Below are 17,592 nucleotides of genomic sequence, written 5' to 3'. Positions count from 1 at the left end.
CTGCTGCCTGTCACTACCGGATCAACTGCCCATTTACACATGTGCAACGGTAACTCTGCCTGGACAAACTGACCGACACACGTGACACAACATGAATTCAATCAGTCCCTCCTGACTTAAAAAAAAGTGAATTTTAAACAAAAAAGATATTTAATGTTGAGATGGGACTATTCCTCAACTACCTGTGCCAAACAGGCCAGCTAAAAAACATCCCAAATTCTCAGAACCGCACACACACACACACACACACACACACACAGACGCTCTGAGACCTTCCAGTACTGTGATACAGTAGATTTTTACAGGGGTGGGTAAAAGAGTCAAAAACATCGTCATTATGATTTTTTTACATCAGTTACAAATGAGAATCATGATAAAAGTCAAAGCATGGTGTTTTTTACTTGAAAGGCAGATTCTTGGTCTGGTCTTACCAGGTGCGGCTTGGTCTCCTGGTTCGCTGTGGTTTAGAGCCCCTCCCACCCCACAGGAGCCAGGTGGTTTAGAGCCCCTCCCACCCCACAGGAGCCGGGTGGTTTAGAGCCCCTCCCACCCCACAGCAGATGGGTGGTTTAGAGCCCCTCCCACCCCACAGGAGCCGGGTGGTTTAGAGCCCCTCCCACCCCACAGCAGCCGGGTGGTTTAGAGCCCCTCCCACCCCACAGGAGCCGGGTGGTTTAGAGCCCCTCCCACCCCACAGCAGCCGGGTGGTTTAGAGCCCCTCCCACCCCACAGGAGCCGGGCGGTTTAGAGCCCCTCCCACCCCACAGGAGCCGGGCGGTTTAGAGCCCCTCCCACCCCACAGGAGCCAGGTGGTTTAGAGCCCCTCCCACCCCACAGGAGCCAGGTGGTTTAGAGGGCGCTAAGCGGAGCTCGGAGGTCAGAGCACGGTTTAGTTCTGAGTTCTGTAAACAAAACTAGTTCCATGATCCTTAAACAGAACTGGTTCCGAGATCCAGCGTCAAATGTCCAAAGCACTTCACCATATCACCACACCCACCACCATACCACCACCATATCACCACACTACCACCACCACCACCATCATACCACCACACTACCACCACCACCATCATACCACCACACTACCACCACCACCACCATATCCACCACCATACCACCACCACCATACCACCATATACCACCACCATACCACCTTATACCACCACCATACCACCACCACCATACCACCACCACACTACCACCACCATACCACCACCATACTACCACCACCACCATACCACCACACTACCACCACCATACCACCACCACCACACTACCACCATACCACCACACTACCACCACCACCACCACCACCATACCACCACCACCACACTACCACCACCACCATACCACCACACTACCACCACCACCACCACCACCATACCACCACCACCACACTACCACCACCACCATACCACCACACTACCACCACCACCATACCACCACCACCATACCACCACACTACCACCACCACCATACCACCACACTACCACCACCACCATACCACCACCACCACCACACTACCACCACACTACCACCACCACACTACCACCACCACCACACCCACCACAGAGGTGAACAGCTGCTGCTGACGTCATTCTCCTGCGCCGCTTACTTTGCGGATTCATTTTCAAATTATGGTAACTTTTTTGCAGGATTGTGTCACAAACTGTGCAACATGAATAAGAAAATAAAAATGCAGGCTGGATAATTTATTACTCATTTTATTAATGAGTCAAATAATGCAGCCACATTCTTAAAATGAAAAAGCATTTTTGCTCATGCATTTGAATTTTTTAGAATTTTAGATTTTAAATTGAATTTTGGTGACTATTTGCTGGGGCAGATTTTTTAAATCAAATCTCAAATGTGTTTTTCTTTTCTTTTTAATTAACTAAGAGAATGAGCGGTCTTGAAAAAGAAAATGAAAATGCAGATTGGATAATTTATTACTAATTTTACTTATCAGTCAAATAATGAAGCCATATTCTTAAAATGAGAAAGCATTTCTTCAAATGCATTTTCATTTAGATTATGGGAACTAACCGCTTCCATAGACAGTGCCTTCCACCTGTCGACACAACGAGAGGAAACAACTAATTTGTTTGACCATTTACGTCAGCACCGCACAGCTATTATATCCTTCTGAGTAGTTTTTCGCAGGGTTAAAAAAATTGCAGTGTCAGTTTTTGCCAATATCATGCAGCCCTAATCAACATACACACCAGCGTCTCCACTGGTAAGGCTTTGCCGGCAAAATCCTTGCTACCACACTATTTATTTCATACAAAAACATCATCACCGTCACATTAGACATTATTGTATAATATAGGGATGCTCCGATACCAGTATCGGCATCGGCTCCGATACTCAGTGTGTGTACTCATACTCGTAAAAGTAATCTGATACAAATGCACCGATACCACTTGTGTCCGTGTGCCATTCCCAGTTCAGTGCAGCAGGTACGAGGACGAGGAATAATGTGTGTGAGTGTGAAGAGTGTGGAGACTGAACCAAAGAAATGACGGTGATAAAAGTAAGGCTGACTGACAGTACCGTTCAGACACAGACAGATACAGACGCAGCGTTCTGTCCGTCCTCTGCGTACATTCCATCCATTTTCCAGGTGCTGGTGGATGCGTACCCAGAGAATACCAGCAGGAGAACGGAGCGGTGCGGACCGCCGCCAGCGGAAGTACAAACCAAACCTGTCACTCATTTGTCTTTTCTCTTCCTGCTGAAGCTAAACTTTTAAACCTTACCAGAGAAAACACTAACATTAGTATCACAGTAGTGTTCCCTCTGTCGTCTACAGGTTTGTTATTACTGACTTTCTTCTTCTTCATTAAACTTTCCTCTTCTTCGTGGTATTTGTCCAGTATGGTTAATTCAGAGCGGCGCCCCCTGGTGGATTAATTGAGAAACGCTCATTCCAACACATTAAATGTCAGTAGCAGCACTTTGTTCCAGTCAGACTAATGACAACGACAATAAAGCACATTTACAAAAGGAACGAACAACTGGAATGGGATTATTAAGGACGCGTATTGGTACTCGGTATCGGCAAGTACTCAAATGTAAGTACTCGTACTTGTACTCGGTCAGGAAAAAAAGTGGCATCTGTGCATCCCTAGTATTATATATAATAGTCCAGGACAAAGGTCCTGCCCCTTCAAATTAATGTTTGCGAAGATTCAGGAGGTAGAGAAAAGGTACATGAGCGTTAAGTGTCACTTTGACTTCCACTGACTACACCTCCCCGTAGCCCCCCCCCCCCCCCCCAGTATTATAAGTAGAACGGAAAAGTCTTATGTCATAACGTATATACGTACCCCAAAAGAAATCAAATAATGTACCAAAACATGTAAACCACATTTTTTCGGTTATCACATTTCTGAAATGCATGTAAATGCATCGCATCTGATTATGGCAATTATCGGATTACGCCCAGTTATCGCATGTTTATGGTCACATAAACAGGCTCACTGTCACAGGTACAATGATAATCTGTTTAGCAGCGCTGTTCTGTTTAGCAGCGAAAACACTTACTGGAAAAAAAAGACACTACATCTATCACATATCACAGAAAATACTGAAAAACGTTAGCGTGTGCAAAACTACCAACATTTATCAACATTAGTAACACCTCCTCTGTTGGTGTCATGTTACTTATTATTGACTTTCTTCTTCTCTCAATAACTTAACGGTTCTTCGTGGTATTGGGCCAGTGCTTTAGTTAAGAGCAGCGCCCTCTGGTGGATGATTGACAAAAGCTCATTCCAACACAATAGATGCATGGAAGCGTAAAGGCAGTGATGGCTGACGACATTTGAAACAGACGTACCTATTTACACAAGTCAACCCTTTCTACATGAAATGAGGTAAATCAGATGGTTTTTGGTAGGGCTGTGCAATTAATCGAAATTCAATTACGATTTCGATTATTACACGCAACGATTACAAAAATTATGTAATCGAGAAAAAACAATTATTAATTTTGAGTCGTTTTAATTCACGCGCACGCAAGCTCCCATGAGCTGCTCTGCCCCGCCCCCCTCTAAGCTACTGCTGCCTGCTAGCCGGCAGGTCCACCCCAAGAGGACAGTTGGACCTAGCGGTCTGGAAAAACAGCAGGAGAATCACAGCAGAAGTGCTTGGTAAACAAAAAGGCAAGTCCAATTCAATTGTATGGAATCACTTTGGGTTTGATGAAGAAGACGAAGAGCAAAAACACATCATGTGCAAAAAGTGTTTCGTAGTTGTGTCCGCACCGACCGCTAACACAACAAACCTTTGTAACCATCTAAAGTTTAACCACCACCACCTTTATCATAATCTTATGAAAAACTAAAACGCATAAAAACAACTTCGTCCGCAATGCAATCTTCAGTCTCCGAATCTCTTTACGCTGCAACTCCCGTATTAACCTAACCCTAACCCGTATAACCCTAACGTGCATTTTCTACAGGGTGTCCCATAAGTCTCCATACATAGGAAAAATAAACGTTTCTTGACATAAACCATTTTTATTTCTATAATATGCTCTATATGACTGCCATTTTGTCGGGAACACATTTCAATGCGTGTCCTCCACTGCTGAAGAACTATAAAGAAGAAATATAAAGAAATACATGTTAGAACCACATGTATTATGTCTCCTATGTATGGAGACTTACAGGACACCCTGTAGATGGCTGATGTATACAGAAGGCCTGAACTGAAACCTCACAGCACGCCACTGAATTTACTATGTTTCATACTACATTGAACATACTTGAATTTATAATTTGCACTTTACATGAGTTTTTTTTTTTTTTTATTGCTACAGTTCTATGGCAAGTCTATAGCAGTTTAATTCCAGTGCACTATTTGTTTACAAAAGGAAACAGATTTGAATTTACAGTACACTTATTTGATTTCAAAGATTTTTTTGTTTCGTACAAAAGTGAAAATACTTTGTTTTAGTGGTTAAAAGCTTTATTTATGTTTAAAGAGTATATTTTACATTGTTTTGCAAGAAAAAAATAAACAACTTTAAGGTTAACAAATAATCGTTTTTAATAATCGTGATTTCAATTATTGCTAAAATAATCGTGATTATTTTTTTTTTCTATAATCGAGCAGCCCTAGTTTTTGGTATCAGATGGAAAATCACCCTGATGTGTGCATCACTGGACCTGATCCTGGTTGATGGACCTGATCCTGGGTGATGTGTGCATCACTGGACCTGATCCTGGTTGATGGACCTGATCCTGGGTGATGTGTGCATCACTGGACCTGATCCTGGTTAATGTGTGCATCACTGGACCGGATCCTGGTTAATGTGTGCATCACTGGACCTGATCCTGGTTGATGTGTGCATCACTGGACCTGATCCTGGTTGATGGACCTGATCCTGGTTGATGGACCTGATCCTGGTTGATGTGTGCGTTACTGGACCTGATCCTGGTTGATGTGTGCATCACTGGACCTGATCCTGGTTGATGTGTGCGTTACTGGACCTGATCCTGGTTGATGGACCTGATCCTGGTTGATGTGTGCATCACTGGACCTGATCCTGGTTGATGTGTGCGTTACTGGACCTGATCCTGGTTGACCCGCACCTCTTTAATCATCCTCTGGTGCTGAACGCTCTGTTAAAGAGTCTTAGACGAGCGCTGCACTGACAGCAGTGCTGTGAGCGTCAGGCCGAGGGCTGGGCTTCTTTAAGCAGTCACTGGCTGAGCGGCTCACATTCCTCAGGAACACTCACATGCTTTAGTGCAGATTATTTGGCTGTGACAAAGTTGGCAGTGAGGACACAAACAGGAAGTGAGCCACATCTCTGCAAGGCCTTCTCCAGTCAGGACGGGGATTTCTATGGGTCTAAAGCAGTCCACAGTGGACAGTGGTGCACGTCTGCTCCGCCCTCACTATTCGTGATCTGAATGACATTTATTTGGTGAAATGAGTCTTGATGAATAATGGGTAAAAACAGAGTTACGTACTCTACAGACAAACTATATGTGGATTTGGCTCCAATCGACTGGTAAGGAGTTTCAGCTACAATTTTTACTGGTAATTCCTGATTTGTTACTATCACTTTGAAGTTAGGTGAGTATTACTGACATTTCAAAAAGATTTTAGTCCATCAATTATTTTGACAAAGAGCTAAATGAAAATACAAAAATAAAAACATATTGGTGTGTACGTCCCTCCTCCACTGTGGACAATAAGACCCTGAATAAAAGCAAAAGAAAATGAAAACATCTCATCTTTTCTGGCAACATTAAACAGTTGAATAAAGTCACAAAAAGGTGCATGCGTGCAGGGTCCTCATGAAGTTTTATCCACTAACTTTTAAAACTTTTCCCTTGTGAGGCTCAGGACCCATTCTGTACTCCACATAAAGTCCAGTCCATGTAAAGTCAATAATCAGCAGCAAATCTAACTACAATTGGCCCAGACCAAATGAAAGTGAACATCAGTGTCATAAATTAAAGTTTCTCTTTTCATTTTTCAAATAGGCTAATTTTTAACTTAAGATCTCTGTTTTATGGAACTGTTTACAAAATTTCAGTATCACTTGTAGAAAAAAAATATGAAGATATAATCAATATAAAATGAAACCTAACAATGACTAACATATGTAAATGCACTATTAACTATAATAATAATAATATTTATTCAGACTCATATATGTAAATGCACTATTAACTATAATAATAATAATATTTATTCAGACTCATATATGTAAATACACTATTAACTATAATAATAATATTTGTTCAGACTCATATATGTAAATACACTATTAACTATAATAATAATATTTGTTCAGACTCATATATGTAAATGCACTATTAACTATAATAATAATATTTGTTCAGACTCATATATGTAAATGCACTATTAACTATAATAATAATATTTATTCAGACTCATATGTAAATGCACTATTAACTATAATAATAATATTTATTCACTCGTATATGTAAAAGCGCTATTAACTATAATTATAATATTTATTCAGACTCATATATGTAAATGCACTATTAACTATAATAATAATATTTATTCACTCGTATATGTAAATGCACTATTAACTATAATAATAATATTTATTCAGACTCATATATGTAAATGCACTATTAACTATAATAATAATAGTTATTCACTCGTATATGTAAATGCACTATTATTATTGTTCAGACTCATATATGTAAATACACTATTAACTATAATAATAGTATTTGTTCAGACTCATATATGTAAATGCACTATTAACTATAATAATAATATTTGTTCAGACTCATATATGTAAATGCACTATTAACTATAATAATAATAATATTTGTTCAGACTCATATATGTAAATGCACTATTAACTATAATAATAATATTTGTTCAGACTCATATATGTAAATGCACTATTAACTATAATAATAATATTTGTTCAGACTCATACATGTAAATGCACTATTAACTATAATAATAATATTTGTTCAGACTCATATATGTAAATGCACTATTAACTATAATAATAATATTTGTTCAGACTCATATATGTAAATGCACTATTAACTATAATAATAATATTTGTTCAGACTCATATATGTAAATGCACTATTAACTATAATAATAATATTTGTTCAGACTCATATATGTAAATGCACTATTAACTATAATAATAATATTTATTCACTCGTATATGTAAATGCACTATTAACTATAATAATAATATTTATTCACTCATATGTAAATGCACTATTAACTATAATAATAATATTTGTTCAGACTCATATATGTAAATACACTATTAACTATAATAATAATATTTGTTCAGACTCATATATGTAAATACACTATTAACTATAATAATAATATTTGTTCAGACTCATATATGTAAATGCACTATTAACTATAATAATATTTATTCAGACTCATATGTAAATGCACTATTAACTATAATAATAATATTTATTCACTCGTATATGTAAATGCACTATTAACTATAATAATAATATTTATTCACTCGTATATGTAAATGCACTATTAACTATAATAATAATATTTGTTCAGACTCATATATGTAAATACACTATTAACTATAATAATAATATTTGTTCAGACTCATATATGTAAATACACTATTAACTATAATAATATTTGTTCAGACTCATATATGTAAATGCACAATAACTATAATAATATTTATTCACTCGTATATGTAAATGCACTATTAACTATAATAATAATATTTATTCACTCGTATATGTAAATGCACTATTAACTATAATAATAATATTTATTCACTCATATGTAAATGCACTATTAACTATAATAATAATATTTGTTCAGACTCATATATGTAAATACACTATTAACTATAATAATAATATTTGTTCGGACTCATATATGTAAATACACTATTAACTATAATAATAATATTTGTTCAGACTCATACATGTAAATGCACTATTAACTATAATAATATTTATTCAGACTCATATGTAAATGCACTATTAACTATAATAATAATATTTATTCACTCGTATATGTAAATGCACTATTAACTATAATAATAATATTTATTCACTCGTATATGTAAATGCACTATTAACTATAATAATAATATTTGTTCAGACTCATATATGTAAATACACTATTAACTATAATAATAATATTTGTTCAGACTCACATATGTAAATGCACTATTAACTATAATAATAATATTTATTCACTCGTATATGTAAATGCACTATTAACTATAATAATAATATTTGTTCAGACTCATATATGTAAATGCACTATTAACTATAATAATAATATTTGTTCAGACTCATATATGTAAATACACTATTAACTATAATAATAATATTTGTTCAGACTCATATATGTAAATACACTATTAACTATAATAATAATATTTGTTCAGACTCATATATGTAAATGCACTATTAACTATAATAATAATATTTGTTCAGACTCATATATGTAAATGCACTATTAACTATAATAATAATATTTATTCAGACTCATATGTAAATGCACTATTAACTATAATAATAATATTTATTCACTCGTATATGTAAAAGCGCTATTAACTATAATTATAATATTTATTCAGACTCATATATGTAAATGCACTATTAACTATAATAATAATATTTATTCACTCGTATATGTAAATGCACTATTAACTATAATAATAATATTTATTCAGACTCATATATGTAAATGCACTATTAACTATAATAATAATAGTTATTCACTCGTATATGTAAATGCACTATTATTATTGTTCAGACTCATATATGTAAATACACTATTAACTATAATAATAGTATTTGTTCAGACTCATATATGTAAATGCACTATTAACTATAATAATAATATTTGTTCAGACTCATATATGTAAATGCACTATTAACTATAATAATAATAATATTTGTTCAGACTCATATATGTAAATGCACTATTAACTATAATAATAATATTTGTTCAGACTCATATATGTAAATGCACTATTAACTATAATAATAATATTTGTTCAGACTCATACATGTAAATGCACTATTAACTATAATAATAATATTTGTTCAGACTCATATATGTAAATGCACTATTAACTATAATAATAATATTTGTTCAGACTCATATATGTAAATGCACTATTAACTATAATAATAATATTTGTTCAGACTCATATATGTAAATGCACTATTAACTATAATAATAATATTTGTTCAGACTCATATATGTAAATGCACTATTAACTATAATAATAATATTTATTCACTCGTATATGTAAATGCACTATTAACTATAATAATAATATTTATTCACTCATATGTAAATGCACTATTAACTATAATAATAATATTTGTTCAGACTCATATATGTAAATACACTATTAACTATAATAATAATATTTGTTCAGACTCATATATGTAAATACACTATTAACTATAATAATAATATTTGTTCAGACTCATATATGTAAATGCACTATTAACTATAATAATATTTATTCAGACTCATATGTAAATGCACTATTAACTATAATAATAATATTTATTCACTCGTATATGTAAATGCACTATTAACTATAATAATAATATTTATTCACTCGTATATGTAAATGCACTATTAACTATAATAATAATATTTGTTCAGACTCATATATGTAAATACACTATTAACTATAATAATAATATTTGTTCAGACTCATATATGTAAATACACTATTAACTATAATAATATTTGTTCAGACTCATATATGTAAATGCACAATAACTATAATAATATTTATTCACTCGTATATGTAAATGCACTATTAACTATAATAATAATATTTATTCACTCGTATATGTAAATGCACTATTAACTATAATAATAATATTTATTCACTCATATGTAAATGCACTATTAACTATAATAATAATATTTGTTCAGACTCATATATGTAAATACACTATTAACTATAATAATAATATTTGTTCGGACTCATATATGTAAATACACTATTAACTATAATAATAATATTTGTTCAGACTCATACATGTAAATGCACTATTAACTATAATAATATTTATTCAGACTCATATGTAAATGCACTATTAACTATAATAATAATATTTATTCACTCGTATATGTAAATGCACTATTAACTATAATAATAATATTTATTCACTCGTATATGTAAATGCACTATTAACTATAATAATAATATTTGTTCAGACTCATATATGTAAATACACTATTAACTATAATAATAATATTTGTTCAGACTCACATATGTAAATGCACTATTAACTATAATAATAATATTTATTCACTCGTATATGTAAATGCACTATTAACTATAATAATAATATTTGTTCAGACTCATATATGTAAATACACTATTAACTATAATAATAATATTTGTTCAGACTCATATATGTAAATGCACTATTAACTATAATAATAATATTTATTCACTCGTATATGTAAATGCACTATTAACTATAATATTTATTCACTCGTATATGTAAATGCACTATTAACTATAATAATAATATTTATTCACTCATATGTAAATGCACTATTAACTATAATAATAATATTTGTTCAGACTCATATATGTAAATGCACTATTAACTATAATAATAATATTTATTCACTCGTATATGTAAATGCACTATTAACTATAATAATAATATTTATTCACTCATATGTAAATGCACTATTAACTATAATAATAATATTTGTTCAGACTCATATGTAAATACACTATTAACTATAATAATAATATTTGTTCAGACTCATATATGTAAATACACTATTAACTATAATAATAATATTTGTTCAGACTCATATATGTAAATACACTATTAACTATAATAATAATATTTGTTCAGACTCATATATGTAAATACACTATTAACTTTAATAACAATATCTGTTCTGGTATCAGTGATATTTTCAGTCTTTTGAACTGTTTACTCAACAGTACATGAATATTGTAAGGTTCTGTCCAATCCAATTATTAGTCCAATATTCTCTGCTATTCTCTGTATCTATATCACTTCAGTTGTAACATGTCTGTTCAATAAAAGTTTATGATCATATTTGCAGTGTTAGTTCCAGTCAGTCTTTTATTGTGATACAGAACAAAGGTCCATACTGCTGTCCTCGTGTCCCAGTTAGGGTTAAGGTCATGTTTACACCCTGGTACTGGGACCACGTTTAGGCTGAAACAATACATGCTGTGCGATGGGTGACTTTTATTATTATTATTTTGTTTTGCGTGGAAGCACATGTTAATGATGATTAATGGACTTAAATTGGCTCAATTATTTGACTCTAAAAAGTCATTAAAATGGCATCTTTAATAGACTCATAAAGGACAAGATTTTATAAGGATTGAAATAATACACATCCAAAATTTGACAAGAAAAATGGTTCTCCTTAGACCTACACACGCCTCAAAACAGCTCATTTTACTAAAAGGTGGGGACAGGGTTCCTACAGCTTCTACAAGTTCAATTTAAGACTTTTTCAGGCCTTTTTAAAATTACTTACAACAGAACTTAACGACCATTTAACAGGTCATTTCACAGCCATACTGGCAAAATGAAAAAACTCCTACAGTTTCAGAAAATGTATTTATTTAGTCCAATGCCTTCGCTCTGAGTCATTTCTCACAGTTGCAAAGTTGGTTTCTAATTTCAATATAAATTGTCGGATTGGAACAGGTGGAACTGAGTCAACTAACGGTACTTTCTTTTCATCACGGACTTTTAACAGACACATTTAAACACAATACAGCTAAGACTATTTTAAGGTATTAAATGCAGATTTGTAAATTCAACACTTTTAAGACTTTTTAAGACCCTGCAGGAACCCTGTGGGGAGTTTGCACCATCGAAAAGTAAATTCCAGGACCAGGTTTTTCCCATGAAAAACCATGAGGAGCACAGGCAGCCAACAGAGGGCATCCAGACTTTGAGTTGGGGGTCAACCTCAGTGTTTTTTTTCTCCGCCCAGGACAGATACCAATTATTAGTGGGCTGGTAACCATGTAAAATATCATGTATGGAGAAAAAAAACACTCAGAAAAGACTCTGTGGTTTTGTAATATTGAGCAGGAGGTACTGAAAACACACACTTCACTAAGTCATCTGTGGCAAATTATTTAGACGTTTTCCAAAAATATTACTATTCTTCAACAGATGAGTTCACTATAGTTCAAAGTAGTTTTTCTGTGTAAGATTTCTGTGGAAAATCCTCAACATATATGCATAAGAATGTGACTCCACATGAACATGATCAGATTTCCTGTATTTAATTAGGGCTGTGTATTGGCAAGAATCTGGCGATACGAAACAAATCACAATACTAGGATCATAATACGATATATCACCATGTATCATTATACTGTTAAAAAAGCACTTTTTTTTAAAGATTATTTCCTGGAAGAATTGAATTACACCAGAAATATGTACAAATACTAAACACATTTGTATTTGATCAGAACAGGATCTAATGTTATATCAGAAAATTTTTCTAATTCTCCTCGTTTCCAATGGAACTCCCATCTGCCTCTCAGACAGTAAAAAGTGCTTTTAGGATGACTCAAAAAACCATTATTTAATAAAACAATGTTAAATAAGAGTAAATAAAATATAAACAAAAAAGAAAACTAAAACACAAAAACAAACCTCCGCCATATCTGTATTTGAATAAATACCTAAAAAATATTGCTAAAGTACTTTTTAATATTGATACAGTATTGTGAAATGAAATATCACGATATATTGCTGAAACGATATTTTCTTACACCTCTATATCTAATCTGGGTGAGATTTAGTGATACTGATTCAACTACCTGAGGATAAGCATACATTGACAAAAAGGCTTTAAATCTATGGGACACTGTGTGTACAGTAGGTTTCTGAGGCCAAACTTCTGAATAAATGGACTGGAAGGCTTTAGTTGGGGCTTAGGGGAACAATAACCAAAGAGTGGATCCAGCTTCTAATGCCACTTTCTTCAAAGTGCAGTAATCCAAGCTGAGCCTCTAAACCCAGCTCCAGTCCACAATCTGACACACACACACACACACACACACACACACACAAGCCAAATGACTTTTAAATGACCAAAAAACTACAGCCCAGCTCTTTATTCAGTGCAAAGCGCCCGTCAGATTAGACAGATGAGATAAAGGAGCTGCTTCATTCCTACTGTACTTACATTTACATGTTTTCACACTCATCCATTCTGTTCTGCTGGACACATTTTAGAACCCACAGTGAAACTCATAAACCACTTTAAGCTACTGTTCCGTTCTACTTCACTGTGTCCGAGGCAAATGTCAGACTTTTCACTCTTTTCCATTTAACATATTATTTATCTCGGGCAGGTTTGCTAGAGATAAATATGTGCAGTTTTGCAAAAGTTACATCCCATTTATCTGACAGTTTGCCCAATTACTCAGATATTGCACATGTATATAAATTTACATTTTTCTCTAGTAATAGTAGTTTAATAATAGTTATTTTGTTTTAATTTCCTAGGTAAATTATTCTGTTTCTATTTTTCTACATCTTAAATTCTCTTACATTCAGTGTGGACGGCAAAGTAAGATTTTCATTGTTCAGGGAAACCTGTTTCTTTACTGTACACGTGTCAATAAAACACTCTGAATGTTGAATAAAAGGCTTTGAATTCGTCTGACAGCTTTAGTTCCATTTAACAACATCTACACTTTATACTGTCCACTTCTTGTCCAGTCCACACTGTTCATCTCCAAATGTGTAGAATATGAAAGAGTTCCTTAATGTGTCATCCTTAATGACCTAAATAAACTTTTTTAAATCTTTATGGATTCACTGGAATACATCGACAGGGTCCAAAATTAATCCCTCCAAACTGGTGGAAAAGACAATCAGAACTTTTTAATTCAAGCCACCAGAAATACGATCAATCTTATTAGCAAGTAACTGAATACAGCGCAATATGCATAATATTGAAAAACTGTGGTATGTAGTTACTCCATAAAATCATATAAAACACACTGCACACTCAGAGCAAGCATTTTACAACGACAGCTTCCTCCAAAATGACTCTTTATGTCACCTACATCCCTAATTTCCAATGATATGGACTGTAACAAATGATTACTACTAATTTAAGTACAAACAAATGCAATTTTTACCAAATGGACATGGAAATGGAAAAAAGTTGATTTTCTTAGAGAGGATGTTTTACCAACTATCTGTAGTTGATACAGCCGTCAACATCAAGGTTCACAACTGGAACAACTCTGAGTGAAAATAAAAGTTCAAAAGATAAGAGGCTTTTTAATGTACATAGCTTAATGTTCAGTTCCATAATTTATTAATTACCCAGAGCTTCATGTTCTATTACACAGATTTATTTAAAAGGTATTTATGACTCTGACTTAGACATTAAGTTCAACACTTATCCAGTTTCTAAAAAAGTGAAATATTTATTTCAGAAGTACGAGTGTCTTTGTGAGGGGGTTTTATCAGTCATTTAATCAGCTATTCCTGCTCCAGAAATCCACTATAAATTGATCTCATTGATCTAATTGTTAGAAAGCTGAAAACAGGTCCATTTTTCTGGACTCATGAAAACCTTTTAGAAATAAGCGGCTTCACAGCACAGTGACGCTACAATCATATGATGATGGTATAGGCCACGATGCACTGCTGCAGATTTAACAGGATATAAAATAGTTTCATGGAAGCTCCACTTTAAAGCCCCTTTTCAGTAAAAAAAAAAAAAAAAAAAAAAAACTACTTTCCAACACTGATTTACCATAATTTATGGCTTTGTGCAGAATAAATCAGCACAGAGTATGACACTTTCATCTGCTGAAAGTACAAGGTTTTCATTCATAAAAATCTCAACGGAGAGGGTGGACCCACTGGAAGGATTTGTCTACCAAACATATTTGGAAATCAATATAATTTACCATTTATGGACTTCATTTTTTCCAACAACAATGATTTAATTAAACAAATTTAAATGAAAAATTCTCTACAAAAAATGATACTGAATGGAAATTAATATAATTAAACCCTGTGTATGTGTTGTAACACAACTGAAAGGGGAAATAGTGCAACATAAATGCAACATAACTGTGAATGCATCAGTTAAGTGAATCCCAAAACATCTGATAGAAGTGTAGCACACTGACAAGGACCATTTTAACTAGACTACATTTTACAAATAACTTAGAAATGATTTACTAGGGGAGGAGGATTTTCACAGTGTGATATTATAGGACGTCTACAGACGCGACACTTAAATTGGATCATTTTTAACAACTTGTTGAGGTAAGTTTGAAGCACATTCAAGATGGAGGTCTGGACAAATGGTCTTATTTCTCATTCAAGGATATCACATAAATATAAACCTAAAGGGTACAGAAGTGGTCCTTGTGTGCAAAGGTAGGGTTCATGGACACATTAGTGACTCTGCCTGTCCTTTAATGCTGTACAGGTTTGAAGTTCAAGTCTAAAGTAAAATCCCAGCATGCACCAGTGTCTTCAACATGGACCTGGACACACAGAGGCTGGATGGCTTTGACAGAAGGAACTTCAGGAGTCAGACTAAGTCCATTAACTGGCTGTGATGAGTAAGATCTCCTCAGGTCAAATGGCTGGTGATGCCTGATACTTGTCCGGCTGACTTTTAGACTTCTGACAGCAGGCTGTGCAGACCCTTGGATGCTGTGTGCCTTTAGCTGATACAGACTTAAAGGGAGGATCTGAAAGCACAGCCTTCTCATGTACTGGACTACTGACACAGTGTGCTGTTGGACCTGGGACCTGGCCCACAGATCTGAGTACTGTAGGCACATAACCCCTCAGATTAGCAAACAAAGACGGCAGCACTCAGCCTTAGTATTTCTCTTGTCGTTTCCTCCTGAGCCTCATTTCCTCCTGTGAATGCCGCGTGCACTCACATCTTATTTGTTTACATTAAATGGCTAGGCCTGCTAATGCTAGCTACCTAGCATAAAGACAGGCACCAGAGTGGAGCTGTAAACTGCCAGTGAGCCGCTCCAGCACCGGTTCAAATGTCAGCCGCGGATCACCCAACAGTGCATTTAGCAGCGGTTAGAGTCCGCCCCAAGCCCGCACAGATGTGGGCTAAATGTGCTAATTGGTGGTGGAGGAGGAGACGGCGCTAGCCCCAGAGCTGCTCCACAGAGCTGCAGTCCGGCTGGAGCAGAGCACATCTGAGCCCACTAACACTCCTGACGGACGGAACACAGCCTCCACAGCCGGCCTCCGCGGCCCAAAGGCAGCCTGAGCCGGGCTGCCGGGGCCTCCGCACAAACACAGCCTGCTACACCCTTCCCCTGAATCATATGAGCCCATCTTACCTGCTCATCAAATCTGGTAATCACGGCCTGGACCCATTCCACTGGTTTGTGAGCCGCCATGGCCGGGCGGGGGGACACCGCAACGCGGGGCTGCTAGATCCAAGGGATGAGGCCGAAGCTCACGGCCTTAGATATGCATGAAAATGTGTCCCGAAACGATGGGCAAGGACGAAAGGGGCGAGTATTTTGCCTATCTATCGGATTCACCATGCCACCGCCATGACACACCACCGGAAGTCTTCTTCAGAGAAATTGATGGGAGGTGTTGGATACCGCCGTCAAGTTAGCATCAACGGTAAAAACATCACTTCCGGTGAAGGCCACTGCCTTCAAAGTAAGACACTGTATAAGCAAATGTCTCCGCTTTGGACAAACCCATGTCTACGTCTACAGTTATGTACAACCACCTATTTGGTTACAGTATCATGTATTTGTTTTATATTTCTTTTTTCTTTCTTTTTTTCCTGCTTGATCAACTGGCTTCTTAGGTAAGTTACAAAACTCTGTCTCAAATTTGATGGAAAATAAAATCCAAATAAATGAGATTTCAGTCCCTCTTTCCTACAGACGGTCTGTAATATCACACCAAAAACTCCACTTCAAATAAAGGTTCTGTTTGCAAAACCATACTCTGAGGTATTATCAGTGATGAATAATACAAGTGTGGAAGGTAAGCAGTGTGTGTGTGCAGTGATGTGGGTCCA

At 35.1% G+C, this 17,592-nt stretch overlaps 1 protein-coding gene across 3 annotated transcripts in view; it reads right to left on the bottom strand.

Moving 5' to 3' along the window:
* The window catches only part of LOC115416215 (neurofibromin), a 205,312-nt gene extending 188,177 nt beyond the window's left edge, over positions 1-17,135 (bottom strand). For all 3 annotated transcript variants that reach the window (XM_030129958.1, XM_030129960.1, XM_030129959.1), the window contains exon 1: positions 16,889-17,135. In XM_030129958.1, coding sequence (XP_029985818.1) covers positions 16,889-16,948 — 60 coding nt within the window. In that variant the 5' untranslated portion in view covers positions 16,949-17,135. The remainder of the gene's footprint in view (positions 1-16,888) is intronic.
* Positions 17,136-17,592: the final 457 nt, after the last annotated feature.

Source organism: Sphaeramia orbicularis, unplaced genomic scaffold, assembly GCF_902148855.1.
Source record: "Sphaeramia orbicularis unplaced genomic scaffold, fSphaOr1.1, whole genome shotgun sequence".
NCBI lineage: Eukaryota > Metazoa > Chordata > Actinopteri > Kurtiformes > Apogonidae > Sphaeramia > Sphaeramia orbicularis.
The sequence above is the reverse complement of the archived record's forward strand: the minus strand, read 5'-3'. Positions and strand labels throughout refer to the sequence as shown.